Source organism: Agelaius tricolor, unplaced genomic scaffold, assembly GCF_023055355.1.
Source record: "Agelaius tricolor isolate 1412-34295 unplaced genomic scaffold, bAgeTri1.0.p SCAF_7, whole genome shotgun sequence".
In the NCBI taxonomy this organism is placed as follows: domain Eukaryota; kingdom Metazoa; phylum Chordata; class Aves; order Passeriformes; family Icteridae; genus Agelaius; species Agelaius tricolor.
In genome coordinates, this window is record NW_027269267.1 from 32688879 (window position 1) to 32704421 (window position 15543).

General features: G+C 38.1%; 1 protein-coding gene across 1 annotated transcript in view; it reads right to left on the reverse strand.

Annotated features, from left to right (window-relative positions):
• The window catches only part of ATP10A (ATPase phospholipid transporting 10A (putative)), a 110396-nt gene that overhangs the window by 11915 nt on the left and 82938 nt on the right, over positions 1-15543 (reverse strand). Inside the window, exons 9-15 of the mRNA XM_071430884.1 lie at positions 14997-15191; positions 12961-13522; positions 7530-7633; positions 7232-7358; positions 5082-5266; positions 3403-3724; positions 1002-1078 (exon numbers count right to left, since the gene is read on the reverse strand). Coding sequence (XP_071286985.1) covers positions 1002-1078; positions 3403-3724; positions 5082-5266; positions 7232-7358; positions 7530-7633; positions 12961-13522; positions 14997-15191 — 1572 coding nt within the window. The remainder of the gene's footprint in view (positions 1-1001; positions 1079-3402; positions 3725-5081; positions 5267-7231; positions 7359-7529; positions 7634-12960; positions 13523-14996; positions 15192-15543) is intronic.

The window sequence follows — 15543 nt, forward strand, 5'->3', positions numbered from 1 at the left end:
CCAATGTTGCAAAAAATGCAATTTGGGTCAGAGAACCACCCACTGGTAACTAAGTTAAGGAGCATGCTCATCTGCTCAGGTCCTCAGGATGGAAACACTTCCCACTTTCCTGGTAGAGCTATTTGACATACACTCAGCTACTCTGTTTTCTCTTGCAATCAGCCTGCCCAAATACAAGGCAGGTTGTGGAAATAAGGTATCCTTCTCATTCTCTGTGTCTTACTGCCACGTCTGGTCCTAACACTGCAACTGATCTGCACTAGCAGTAGAGGAGGCTGGTATAATACATACATCCTATACAAATACATCCTCTCTTCTGGGGCTGAGAGAAGTACCTCTTACACAGGGGTAAATGCAGTAATCACAGGTGGAACACATCCACGAGACTACAAGGCAAGCACCTGCTATTCCCTGTGACTGGAAACGTGGCCAAACCAAGACTTGCTATGAGGTGTAAGGAGCAGTGGTTCTGCAAAGGGCCACAATTTCTACTTTATTTACTGTTTTGCTGTCTGAATAAGCTGAGTGAGTGAGATGTGTGGGTGGCTGGGCTAAGGGTCACCACCACACCACACAACTAGCTACAGCAGTTGTACTGGCTTGTGCAGCCACTCCATAGAAGAAGTATACCCAAGCAATACAGGAGAGAGGGGAATAACATGAACCTTTATTTCTTAAATAATGCATGGTTGAGTTTTTTCTTTCTCCTTTAAACAATTATTTAGCAAATTATTTCTTTAATCATATTGCTTAGAGAGATCTGGTAAGTTCAATCTTCTGAGAAGGCAGAGTGCTTCTAAACTTATCATAGATCTCAGAACAAGTGTGAGCTCAAACTCAAGCTGCGAGAGCCCTTATAAGACAAAACTGGCACTCCTCAGCACAAATGCTGCTTTTCCTTTACTTGTGCTGACTATCTAGAGGCAGTCTGAACAATCTGACCTATAGGAAGTGGCTGTTTCATGCCATGGGAGTGCTTTTCACTGGATGAGCAACATTACCTGCATGCCTTCTTGACCAGAAATCCCCACACCAACATCTGCCACTTGGATCATGCTGACATCATTAGCACCATCACCTAAAGATGACAAAATGCAGTTTTGCTGTCACTAGCAGACTAACAACAGCTGGCAGCAACAAAACAAAGGAAAAACAGTTGTTATTGAGTGTTGGTTGAGTACAGTGAGAGAGACATTTACTAAGTGTTGGTTGTTTATAGTAAGGGAGATGTGCAGTAGGAGAGGATACACCTTTAGAATATAAGGTTCAAAGCTTGCAAAGTTTCCAAGACATTCTGATCTTTTTAGACATTTTTATCACAGGAAAATAACAATAAAACAAATCCATCTCTTTTTAATAATACCTAAAATTTAGGTATCAGGCCTGAACTACACCAATAGTAAACAGTAGAATGATGAGAATAAGCATCCCCAATACTTCTTCTTCTTGATTAAGAGTCAGCCTGCGATCAGGTATGACTAAGAATTAAATGTGCAAGAAGGCCTAAAGCCAATGAAAATGTCTACATTGTAAAAAATACTAAAAAAGTTAAAATGATGAATGAAAGAAAAAGTCAAGAGAGTAGGGTTGACCAGTCCAAGATCTTCAGTACATGCAAGACTGGTAGATTTAATTGGAATGGTTGCAAAGCCACCACCCCCTACTCTGCTTCTAATTATGATCTCACAAGTGATAGGTGCTGTAGACAGGATACCAGAATGAGATATGTATCTAGTTCTTAACGTCTTACATTTACAGCCAGGGTACTAATGGAAAATGATGTGTTAGGTTATGACAAGACACTTGGTTTTAAACTTCAGTGGCTGAGGTTCTCACCACATGTTACCAGTCTCCTTGCTGTTGGCATGTGTAAGAGTGGGATCCACTCACCAAAGCTGATGTCTTTGTGACTGTGTGATACAGAATCAGAGAATCACAAGGTTGGAAGAGACCTTCAAGATAATCAAGTCCAACCCATGCCCTTAACACCTCAACTAAACCATGGCACTGAGTGCCATACCCAATCTTTTTTAAAACACATCCAGGGATGGTGACTCCACCACCTCCCTGGGCAGACCATTCCAGTACTGCATCACTCTTTGTGTAAAAACTTTTTCCTAACATCCAACCTATATTTCCTTTTGTGCAGCTTAAGACTGTGTCCTCTCATTCTGTCAGCTGCTGCCTGGAGAGAGAGACCAACCCCCACCTGACTACAAGGAAGTAGTCCTTCCTTTCAGGGAGTTGTAGAGAGTGATAAAGTCACCCCTGAGTCTCCTTTTCTCCAGGCTACAACCCAAGTTAGCTCATGTTGGTTAAAAGGGAGGATGCATACAGCTAGGCTTTAAGCCAGAGCAGGAGCTTAAGCTCAACTTGTAGGCTCAAGATGCTCAGAAAGAATGAACATACAAGCTGCCCAGTCTCCACTACTGTTTTTAAGCATTCTGGATAATTCAAGTTAATGAGCCAGATGTTTTTTTTACAACATATGCAAATTATTATGTCCACAGTCAGTTAGCCAAAGATATAAATTCAGTGGGAGGGAGGCATATTTGAGCAAGATATAATACATTCAGCATGAAGATTGTAATAATCAGCACATATTTGGTGATGTTGATGTCACACAAGTCTGGCAATTTTTTATGTACTTAGGGTTTCTCATGGGCAGGTCCCACCCATGTGTGTTCCAGACATAATTAACCAACACAGATAGATGAAAACAAGGGTATTTCTGACAGTATATGCTGAAATCATATCTTCAAATGAAACAGGAACCTAAACTTGAGATAGGGTAAGAAGAGCTGATTGACTTGTGTAAAAATCATAGAAACATGGAAGATCCTGTCAAACTTAAGAGAGATGGACTGCCAAAATCTCCCCTTTGCCAGTTGAGTGATTAGGTGGGAAGTGTAAGTGTTGTTATGATACCAGTTGTAAATCCACTCTCTATAATGACAAGGCCAAGTCATAGCCTGTGATGTATGGGTGACTTGTGATGATAAACACAAAACCTTGAGTTTAGGCATGACTGGATGACACAGCACTGAGCACAGTATTTTTGGGTGTAATACAGTGATTGCAAAATGGTGTTTTGCCCAGCATAAGATAACCCAGTTCTTCACAGTTGTGTTTAGACATGTCAAAACCTCTTAGCATAACTAGGTCCTGATTATCTAACTTCTGAAGGAAGAAATCCCAAATACTACTCCAGAGCTTTATCCTGGTTTTGAGTAAGTATGTTAGAATAAATATATTAGAATTGTTCAACGTGTTTTCTGACAAAACTGGAAGGCTGCTTCACTTGTGAGGCAGCTGGGAGGGTCCTGTTGCATGTCAAAAAAAATCAAAATTTTCAAGACACAGTATACATCAAGGCAGACTAGTATGAACTGAGGTATTTACCTATTGCCAAGGTCATTGCTTTGAGTTTGTCTCTGACTAGTTTCACTACCATGCTCTTTTGGAGTGGGGTTGAGCGACAGCACAGGACTGAACGGCATCGCTTGGCTAGTGCAAGAAATTTATCTTCTAGTGTGGGTTCCAGGGCATAAGCTAGAGTCCTTCCATCAATGACTAGGCCCAAGCTGGAAAGCACAGGGGAAGAAGGTGGATAGAGAGGGGTGAACCCAACAGTCATGTTTCCAGTAGCTCCGTCTATTGTGTTGTTTGAAAACTTAGACTCTACGCATTGCAGACACTGTTCCAGCAAGACAGCACATGTCTCCTAAAAAGAAATTAAAAATAAAAATGCTTGAGAAAAAAGAACATGTATTCAAAAGCTTCTGTTTGCTGTATGTTTAGGCATAACTAATACGGGGAATGTATTATTTGCTATGCTGTTAAAGTTTTAATTTCTAATAATCTTCTACTTGTTCTGAACACACTTAACTCTTGCAGAAGGTATGACAACAGTAAAGAGTAGAAAGGCTTAAAATCTAATTCTTCTTTAACATGTCCTTTTGTATGCTAAATTTCTTTTAGCTCCTTCTCAGAATAACAGTGCTGAGAAATGATATATAATTGGTACCAAGTTAAGTATGGTGATGAACACCATTATGGTGATGAACACCATGTATACGCCCACAACTCAGATCAAAGAGTTATGCATTGTTAAAGGCCAATTAAAGGTTATTTAAGCTGAAATCTCTCTCCTAGCCATACTCAACTAGAAGATGTTATTGAGAATATAAGAACATTTAAAAGAAATGCTATTGGTCTTACAGAAAAGTATGACTAAAAAGAAAAACCATGGAAAATTAATTTACCAGTTCAGTTGATACACCCAAGAATGGAAATTGCTGTTATCTTTTCTTCCTTTTTGAAAGAAATTGGAGCTGAATCCTGATGGCCTACCTCTCCTCTGCTGATCTGAAGTCCAATTTTATCACCCCATAAAAGGACTACAGCACTATCAGTCTGGTTCCTTGTATGTTAGACCATATCAGTAAACTCTTTGTGACTGCTTGCAACAAATTGAGCAGAGGAAAGATCAGTAATTCAGAAGGATTAGAAAAGGTCTGTTAGGAAGCAAGGCATTATTGTAGATGTGGTTTTCTGCCTCTCAGTGTTAGTGTCAAAATTTAAATATTGCTTCTATCTCCAGAGAAAAAGACACCTGAGAAAACATGAATGACTGAGTTATCTAAATACTACATTTCAGTGCATAAAGCAAAGCACAATTTCTCAACAGGTTATTAATTGCCTTCTTTCTCAACATGTACTTAATAACAGGTTGCTTTTAGACCCATTAGTGCCAATACACAGAAATAGGGATGTTTTGAGAATGCATACCAAAGGAAGTGATTTATGCTGCTATGGCATATTTTCATTCATGGTGGAGTTCATTGCACACAGTTATATATTTTCAGTAAGGTAATGATACATGAGGCTATGGTTTAGAAGCATGATTCACAGAAAAGTATTCAAAGCCATGTCCTACCTGAAAATTATAGCTGAAGCAGAAAAAGAAGCAAAAAAAAAAAAAATAGGAAAAGGAAAAAAGACATCAAACTTTTAATTGTACAAGTTGAAAATAAAGCAAAACTAGTTAATTAGTCAACTTGTATATTGGATCTGCTTACTGGTGATTCAGCATTCAAAGTGATAATTTCTTCATCATGATCTAGTAGCTTGCAGGCATATGCAATATTAACAGCTGTTTCTTGCTTGTCTCCAGTAAGAACCCAGATCTGCAACCCAGCTTTGCGCAAACTCGCGATGGTTTCTGGAACACCATCCTGCAAACGGTCCTCTATGCCAGTTGCACCTAAGCACATAAAAAAAGCAAAATATTCCATATTAAATGAACATTTAGGGCTGCCCTTGAATTTTAAGCTTAGATTACAAAAAAAAAAAAAAAAAACCACCCACAAAACCAGACCAGCAGCCACTTTTACTAGGAGACAGCTAAACTACCAATAGTTGCAAGATTTGGGCAGCTTTTGGGGGTATTGAGGAGGAAGAAAGGAAAGTAGCTGTGGTAAACAGTTGTAAATAACAAATCCAGAATTCAAAATGTCAAAAGCCACCAGATGCCACTCCTAGTTCCAGAGGTTCACAAGGCATATTGTCTCTATGCTCTATATCTATATTATTTCTGCTGAATGTTGCTAGAGAAGTATTGGTTCTTGGAGATAATTTCAGTTCCTAAAGGTCTTAACTGCCTTTTCTCAGCAAGAAGAGAGTGGGTCACTAGAAATTTCTCTTTTGAAGGGGACTAATAGCAGGACTGCAGATTGGCAACAGATTAGACTGCAAACATAAACCTTTTAGTGCCTTGTTGCTGCTCTTGGCTCTTGCAGAAAGATGCTGGTGCCCAAATGAGATATAGCAGAGAATAAATCATAAATCTGTTGACCATGATGTGACAGTAAAATGTGCATTTTCATGCTTTCAATGCATCTTTCTACCTGTTACAAGACACTGGGTATCTGTTTTAAGCTTACATAAATCAATTGACTGGGACAAGATTTTCATATATATGAGAAGTGGCAAAAAGGCACTCAGGACCAAGCTCAATGTCACCACTGGTACATCAGTATTCCACTGAGTGTCAGAGAGACTTCAATGTGAGGAAATGCAAACCCTGCCACTAGCAAATGAGGAAGTGACAGACATACAAGTTACCTGGAACAACAGGAAAAATAAAATAAACTTTTCTCAGCTAATTATTTCTTCTATGGTTCTTCCTTGAAAAAAAAGAATTAACAATAGAAGTCCCCTTAACTCTGAGCACCAGTCATGAAAACACATTCTTAGGGAAATGTTGGGAAAGCTATTGCTATCCAAATAAAGAAAAATATATTCCATACTGAATTTTTACTCCCACAACCTAATGATGACTGATCATTGCAGGTTACAAACCACAGTACGAGGTTCGTGCAGCCAGAGCCAACAGGTAAACCCATGGTGGGATCTTGATTACTCTGGTCTGAATTAGGCAACTCATGCCCCCCTTTAAGTCAGGGAAGAGAACCAGACACTTTGAGGGCATGATTCATCTAATCCTAAAGCAGATATCTAAGTCAGACCAAATGAACTACACTTTTTTGTCTTCTCATTTTGTCTTCTCATCTATTTGTCGAGCCTTAGAGACCTGTAGTAGATGCATTAGAAGTTGGGTGAGGTGGATCTGTCTCCCAGATCCATGCTGGCAATTAGTGAACATCTTTCAACATCTCAGCTTAAAAGAGTATGATTTACCTCTTGCAATACTTTTTTACATACACTGGTTTTAACTGCACCCCCCTGCCATAGCATACACAGGCCCTGAGTGCATGTGCTGAACCTGATGTATATGAAAGTTGATGCCTCTCACAGATGCAGTTTGTGAGCTATGCTTTGTGTGTCTCTGGTGCCCCTGGAGTCAGGGAAGCCTCTGACACCTTGAAGCAGTACTGAACTAATGAAATTCTGTAGACAGCTTGGGCCAAGTCTTCCTCTTCTTTAAAGCAGCAGTTCCCATTTAGGATATTGTGTCAAATTCATCCCTGCTATTACTCCACTTACTTCACTAGTGATAAAATGAGGAGGAGCAGGAAAACAGGGTATGTCTTTTATGTTAATTATATCCTATTCCTTTGTGGTGCTGCACATGACAGCCATGATAAAGTCCCACAAAAGCCAATTTCTATACTGTCAGAAACAATTTAAGGGAAAGAACGGATTTCATAGCCAAGCTTTCAGAATTTTTATCACATTTTAATTTCATGTCCAGCTCTCATTTCATTACCTAGCAGATGCAGATTCTTCTCTAACCGCAGTGCTGACTGAAACAGAAGTTCTTCACGATTTTCAATAGAGGATTCTGCTTCTAAATGAGTTTTTAACCAACAGCCATATTCTTCCTTGCTGAGAACCTGTTACAAAGAGTATGTGAGGGCACAGTCAGTATGATGCAAAGGCATCCATACTTTACTGAATAAAATGAAAAAGAAGTTAGGAATCAAGAACAATAAAATAATAAATATCTTCAGTAATCTTTGTAAAGACTCTCCTTAAAAGCTAAGTAAAAGCCTGCATTTACTTACTCTTTTTGCAATACAGAGAGTCCGCAGCCCATCTACAGCATAAAGATTAAGGTAATTCTGGGTTTTGCTTCGTATTTTTTTTTGATGTTTGCCCCGAGGGTCATCTAGATAAGAATAAAACCATAAATTACTTGTTGAAAAATAACAGCAGCTGAATTGCCTCAGAGAATAAAAACTTGTATACAGTGCTTACTGTACCAGCACTTTATAACTGATACTTTTAAAGATGTGTTGATATTTCCTGGGAAACTCAAGTTGTTTTTTTGTAAAAAAAATATCTTTTTGTTTCTTTTCTGTTTTTCTTCTTCGAAAAAGTCACTGTGAAATTGAGAAAGACCTATTTTTTTTACTCAAGTATTTCTTTCACCTGAGTATTTTAAGAAATCACTATAAACTTCACAGCAAACAATACTGTCAGAAATAGAAGTATGATTTCAAGTACGCTACTAGCAAATGTTTTTTCTGCTTCTCCACAGCTCATCATGTGCAGAAAAACAACACTTAAAAATAGCACTCAGTCTTCCACCAAGGCTAATATCTGGAAAGAAGTGGAAACAGTGCTCTGTATTGAATATCTAAGTGCATGAAGGTCCTTTTGTCTGTTACTGCTGTACTGATACTTCCTATCAGACTGAATCAACACAAGAAATTCTGGGTGTGACTGTGATTTCATTTAGAGCAGAATTTGCACTTGCAGACCTCACAGCTAACTTCTACCTTGGATGTATCAGCAAGACTTCCACTTAGTTTTACCCTTCACTTAAAGCCATGTGTAACTACTCAAAATGAGGACTGAGCATCTGTTTCTTTTCTCTCTTTAGCTGGGACTAGTGCACTGTGCTCACTCTGTGATCAACATAGAGTACTAAATATGATGGCAGCACATTTTGTTCCATCTTATTACATGAAATAATGTCTCCAAAAATTAAAAACAAGAGGTAATGCATCTTTTTTATCATCTAGGATTGAGACAAGTTCATGAAAAATGTACTGTAGTAGTAATCTTTAATAATATGAATTTTAGGTGAAGGTTAGGACTTAAGTAAACGTACAAGGGGGGAAATTTTTACATTGGAGCCATTGAGTAAGAATGACTGGTACCTTCTGGTAGGTATTCTACTCCCTGATGTGATACATTTTTTTTAACTAAAGTCTGAATATTTTGGGGCAATGTAGAATCATTTCAGGATATAATTCTGCAACTAGAGCTGTTCCTAAGTGCAATATTTGAATTACTGGTACCTGAACAATAACCAGTCACTGAGTCAGGTGACCACTCCTCACCCAAAGTCTGGGCACCTCAAGAGACCTACTACACACAGCACTGAATGTGCTCATCTCTCATACTGAGAGCCTGTGGGCACTATGCCATTATACTAAGCACTTAATACAGGTATACAAATTTGATGGCATAAGTATCTTACTGTTTATACTTTTCAGTGCCCATTAACCAGTGTGCACTCATACTGAATTTGATCTTGCTATGTGTTGACTGCATACCTATATCTGTCTATAAAGTTACATAGCATTCAGCACTTTCATATTTATACAGCAGCAGAATGCGTAATTGGGCCTCCAGATGCTCCAGGACATACTCATACAAGTATTGATTTTGTAGAAATAAGGGAACTGTGAGTTTGGAATCCAAATATTTGGTTTTTGTTCCATTTATCTCAACCATGTATGAGAACATTTAACTCACTGTACAGCTACTGTCTCACCTTTAAAGACTTTTCTGTCCTCTCTAGGTCTGCAAAGCTGACAGTATACGTACACAGTTGTTCCTAAGGGACTCTGTGAAGATAGTGGTATTTCCTGCATATGTTCATTTCAGCTCCATCTGATTAAAGTCATGTGGTGAACACTGACTGGTAGGAATATTCTCATGGGCCTGTCCATCTACCTGTTAATACTACCTATGCTATTAGCATTGATTGTCTCAAAGGGACAATACAGATATATTATTCCAGAAGGACATCCCTACAAGTATTACTTGCAATTGGAAAGCCCTTTCTTACATTATATATGGAAATAAGCATATAAGAACCAGCAGCCTAACACAGTTTCATTTTGCTATTTTTCTACCAGTACATTATAACCTTTTTGGCACATGTGACTTTGCTGTGTAACATAGGAATTTTATTTTCTGGGAGAAGTACTGCAGCAAACCTTCTTCGGGGCTTCTTGTATTAGTGAGGTTTTTTTTTTAACTTTACAACAATAAAGCAGGCAAGCATTCTTCCCAATTTATTGTGAAACATTAACATTCTAGAGAAAAACGGCATATTTTTTGCATATCCCACAAGAAATTATGTTATGGGAGTGGCTATTTCAGTGGCTCACTGACTTCAAATGATGCAAACTTCAATAGGTGCTTAAACACATCAAAAGCTGTTTCTATCCCTTTAAGGTTAAGTGGTGTTAATAATTTCAGATCTGTCTAAATACCACAGGTGCTAATGCAGTGATCATAATGTTAAATGCTCATACCTCCTTCAATGAACAAAGACAACTCTCTACAACTAGAGATGTGTATACTATTTTCTGTGCAAGTTCTCATTTCTGGCATACCAATGACAGCTAAAGCCCCTTACAGCTGTTCATATGCCTTATCAGTCCTACCCTGAGATTTATCTTGTGCTCAGAAGTTAGAAGGAGGGAAGGGATCTCATGCAGACAAAACACAGTTGCAGAGATGTTTTTTTTTAGCTGGGATGCAGTGTCTGCTCTGAGCAGTGTGACCACATGCCCCATGTCAGTGAAAAACAGCAAGGAAGTCCCCTCCAGAAGAATGATAGAGAGCTAGTGGCCTTCTGCTTCTTCATTTCCTTCCAATAATCTCGAGCTGCAATGACTGCAGTAAGGCAGTGCAGTCACTGTGTTCTCAATGATTAATGTTCACAGCTCCTGTGCGAGCTGGGTATTGACTCAAACAGTAACTTTCTTATTTATGAACATGGTGACTGGTGAGATAAAGTAAAAACAATACACTCTTGGGAATCATTTCAAGGCTTTTGGAAATATCTGTTTGCTATCAGAATACACTCGGTTCCTCAGTCTTAACTAGATATACAGGCAGAGCAAATGGAGTCAATTCATAATCTTTTTAAATTTTGAGGCTGATGACACTTTATACTTTTCTATAAGACATAAGGAAGCTAAAACATAATACTTCTGCTTCTGATTTCAGGCTGTTTCTCTCATCATATTCCAAAATACTTATCCTTCCAAACAGGAATCTTTGTTTCATGCCATGTGGTATTTGAGCTGCGAGATTGCAGACATGGTGCTGCCTTGGTCCTTCAGTCTAAGGAGAGAAGTCTCAAGACACATGCTTAACTAGTGTACAGTTCACATGTCCCTGAAGCACTAAGAGAGCAAAGACCGAGTTGTGGGATTAGCTGTCGTGTCCATTCACTTTTTAGTCATTTCCTTAAAATGATAAATGACTGAATTCTTGTAGCACTACATCTCCCCATACACACATGTTCCACCATCACCAGTGAACTGGATAAAACCAACGACAGATCCCACAGTACAGATAACAGCCATAGCATAAATCTTTTTAGGCTCCCTCTACAACCATTGACACTAAGATACTTCAGGCAGAGACAGCAAATTCAGTTCCAGGCATGAAAGATACTCAAGAGAAATGTCAAATGCTTTACAGACAGATCTGCTGAAACATACAGAATTACTGAAGCCAGGAGGGGCTTAAGAGGACTAGAAAAAACAAGGGGAACTGTTTATGGTGTTCTAGTGGCTGCACTTTACATTCCTTGCAAAAGCAAAGCACACCAGAACTCATAGTTCACTTTGGGCTAAAGAAACCCCAAACAAACAAAAAACCCAAATCAAAACAAAAAACCCAAATCAAAACAAAAAACTTCCCTCACAATTTCAGAACCACTTTCAATTTGCTTGCCTGTAATGATGGTGGAATCTGTATTCCAGCTACAGACACTGCTCATTTCCACAGTGGCCTTCAGGAACTCTGCTTCTTCTCCAGCATATATCACCTTTGATAATGTCACCATTTTTTAATTTTCTAACTGGCCTTACTGTTTTTACCTAGGTGGGTCCCAGACCTGCCGGAAATTTCCCCGAAAATTCCTTAATCCATTGAGTCTACTGTGAATGGACATTGCAACTTTGAACACAGTCCGTTATATGGTGGCAAAAAATTTAAGACCTGGCATAAAATATTTTTTCTTTTCTAAATGTTCAGTTCTCATTCTCAGAAACTCATTTCCAATCATTATTTTCTTGGTATTAGAAATTTTCAGTGCTAAAGATTCTCCATTAGTAGTTTGGAAGGAAAGAAGTTTCTATACATGATCTACATGCCTTCTGTAATATCAGATCTTTAATAGAAAATTATTCATGAATACTTTGCTGTTAGTTAAGGACAAGTTGTTCTTAATTTTTTTGGCTCAGCTTTGATTTATATGGCTGAAACCAGAAAACTAATGCCAACATTTTTTCTGTGTTTCGTTAAACTAAAATTACACAGTGTAAGCCTTTCACAATTGTTTACTCCAACTAATGTCAAAATAACCACAAAGTCAATGCTTTAGTGAAACATGGGAAGTACCTTTAGCACTTTGGGGCTCTGTCCATTCATATTGGGGTAATCTTTAAACACTGCATGAAATTCAGTGTTGAAAATACAGTAAATTAGATGCAAACTGATTAATGCAAACTGAAACCCATGACTTTCCTCTAACTTATGAAAGCTTACAGGATTCTTTTTGAAACCAACTGATTACAATTAGCTATTTAAAGTTATCCCTGCTTCCCAGGACATTTGGTTGCTGAAGAATTCTCCATGCTTTAGGGAAATTCCATGTTCACAGCTACATGTCTGTTTCTTGCTAGTCAATTATGTATTTGAAGCCAAGATTTCTTGTCTGAACAGCATCTCTCCGTCTTTTGCCACAACCTTTCTGTTTTGATGGCTGATTGATTCACACTGCCCTTTAGCAGCATAGTTAAACATGAAAAAATGTGCTGCTTAATGCAACATATTTCAGCAAATGGATGTAAGGACTTACAAATGAAACAGAGGGAAATAGGAATAAAAAGTACTTCAGTTTCATGTAAAATATTCAACTGTCCAAGCATTGCCAGGCAGGTTTTTCTAAAGAAATGTATATTGCTTTGTCTCAGTTGTAAGAAATTCCTTTAAAATAAAGCTTACAAGTAGAAGATCTTCTACAGAAATTATCTTCATTCTTGTGAAGTAAGGAACCAGTAATTTGTTACAGAAAATTTGCAATAATTACAAAGTATTATAAAAGAAGAGTAATGGTTGCCATTCTACAAAATTAAAAGCATGCAAATCTACTTGCTAGACAAGGCATTAAGATATTATGAGATCTTCAGCAATTGACTGGCCCCCAACCCCCCCAAAGGTAAGTAAGAGGTGTACCTGAAGAGCAGGGGAGAAGAAGATCCATAACAACTGAATCTGCTCCTTTAGTGTAAACATTTATTTCATCTGTGAGAGGATGCCTGACCACTACTGACATCCTCTTCCTGACGGAATCAAAGCCCAACGTATGTAATACTTCAAAGTTTAAGGTTCCCAGGTGAGGTAGCTCCACTGATACCTGGTCAGACAGCCTTCCAACCAGAGAACAGTTATATGCCCTTGCTGCATAGACGAGAGCAGCTTCATCCGGACTCTCTGCTTCATAACGGAGTTCTCCTTCCTCAGGTGCACCCCCCAAAGCTGTCCTGCCTTGCTGGGAGCTGTAGCCATTGTTATTCATCTGTGCAGAGTATGCCAGCTTCTCTTCCAGTTTCAATAAAGTGCTATCTGTAGATGTAGATGAAAGCGTGCTCAGACCAAACCTGTGCATTGATTTGCTCGTAGCTAGACTAGAGGAACTGCTGCTGTTAGATCCGGAGGTCAAGCGACTTGGAGTGAATCTTCGTATGAAGTCTTCAATGGTTTTTACTGGAGATTTTAGTTCAAATCGGTCTCTAACCTTGAGATGAAGAAAACCCACCAATGAACGAATGCCAAAGAAAAGTTGAACAAGAATTCTGACACTGATAGTCAGTCTAAGCATCTCCAACTAAAGAGTACAATTTCTTTGAGGACAAAAAGTAATGGTATTTGTATTTTGAGAAATGAAAGTAAATGGACAACACTGATATAACAACAACAAAAAACTCACTAGAACTTCAGAATTATACCTGTGTACGAAAGCACATATGTTTGTATAAAAACAGTTTTTTCTTCTTTCACCTCTTCAGCTATGACAAATAGATAGTCTATCAATGTTGCACCATCACCATCAGCAGTGCATACTAGAAGCTACCATTAGTATGAACTTGTCGTCCTTCATGCATATTCAGAGAAGGTAGTGAAAAAAAAGTTAATGCAATATTTTTCTATTGAGCAGGGTGGTATCTTGCAGAAGTAAAGTTTAATGAGAATATGCCAACGTTGAAAATATTCTCAAAAGACACATGTTGCAACAAGTAATTTCCCCCGTCGCTTTCAGCATTGAAGCATTTTGCTTCAGACTTACCATTCATCTCAGTTCACACAAATCTTTTCTAAAGACACAGTAGCAACACTAGTAATAGCATATTCATAGTAATATATATTATATTATTGTATAACAGTGTAGCATTCCTGAAACAGCCGAACTGAGCATTCTCCAAATGTTTCCTTGGCACAAAACCACATCATTTTGCAGACTAGTTCACTTTTTATTCCAATCTGGAACAGAAACAAAGCGCAGAATTTTCTCCAGAATGGAAATTCCAGCTGCTGGCGAGCTTTAATATTACATTCCATTATAGTTTTGTCTTACAGATCATCTTGGGAATGCATTCTTGAAAGTCTCATTCATCAATTACACTAGTTAAAGGCCAATTTAAGCCCTAACGATCATTATTTCTCATAATGAGCTTAAGATGCATCTTTTACATAATTTGAAAGTTTTAAGTGATGTTTTTCAGGTATATTTCTCTTTTTAAACTTTTTAAAAATGTCTCATAATTTTCTTAATTTAATCCATATATATGAAATATTTATTCACTGACAGCTTATATCCCTTTCTGGTAAGTTTTGCACATTTACAAATGAGTTTCCACACATGCTTACATATTTATGCTTATTAAATGAATAAATTACAAGAAATCTGGAGAGTTTCAGAGGTATCTTAAAATTTTCAATGAAAGAATATCTTGTCATGGAGGCAAGTGAAATAGCTGACACACTCCATTCAGCTAATGCATTATTAAACTCACTCAGTTCTACAAGTCATCAGCGCCCTAGCTGTTTCTCAGTAGAACAGGAGGTTTTCATTTCCCTAGCTTACCAGGGATAATTTAGTAATTGGCAATAATTAATTTGATAATTTAGTATCAAGGCAAATAAAATAATTTGATAATTTAGTATCAAGGCAAAAGAAGCCTGAACTCTCTTCTCCTTTTTCTTTAACTTACCTTCTGTCGGGGCTGATTAGGCGCAGTAACCACGACTGTGTTACAAATAGTCAAAGCTATGAAGAAGTCGAAAACGTCGCACAGTTCTGGACTCAGATGGGATAATGGCTGTTCGTGGCTCCTCATGATCTCCAGATGCTTTGCACATTCATTCACCTTTTCTAACAACCTGGGGTCAGGTGTGATGTCCTTCTCCTAGTAACAAATACCAGTGATTAATATCTGTGCTTCTACATTTCCAAAGCAGCAACATGCAATTAAAGCATCCACAGCAGTGTCAATAACAAGAGTTTTGGGGTGGCCTTACACCACAGAGTAGAGGTGGAAAGAACTGTAACACACCCATTCTAGACAATAAACAGTTAACAATGAGCCTACTGGTAGAAATGATGTGAAATATTTATAGCAGCAATATTTATCTACTTTGGAGGTAGTGGAAAGGAGGAGAGTTACATTCTAATTTTCCTCCCTCTTTCCTGTTTAATTCAAGACATTTATTATCTAATACTAAAGTATGGTACACTGCAGACCAGAGGTGTGGAAAAAA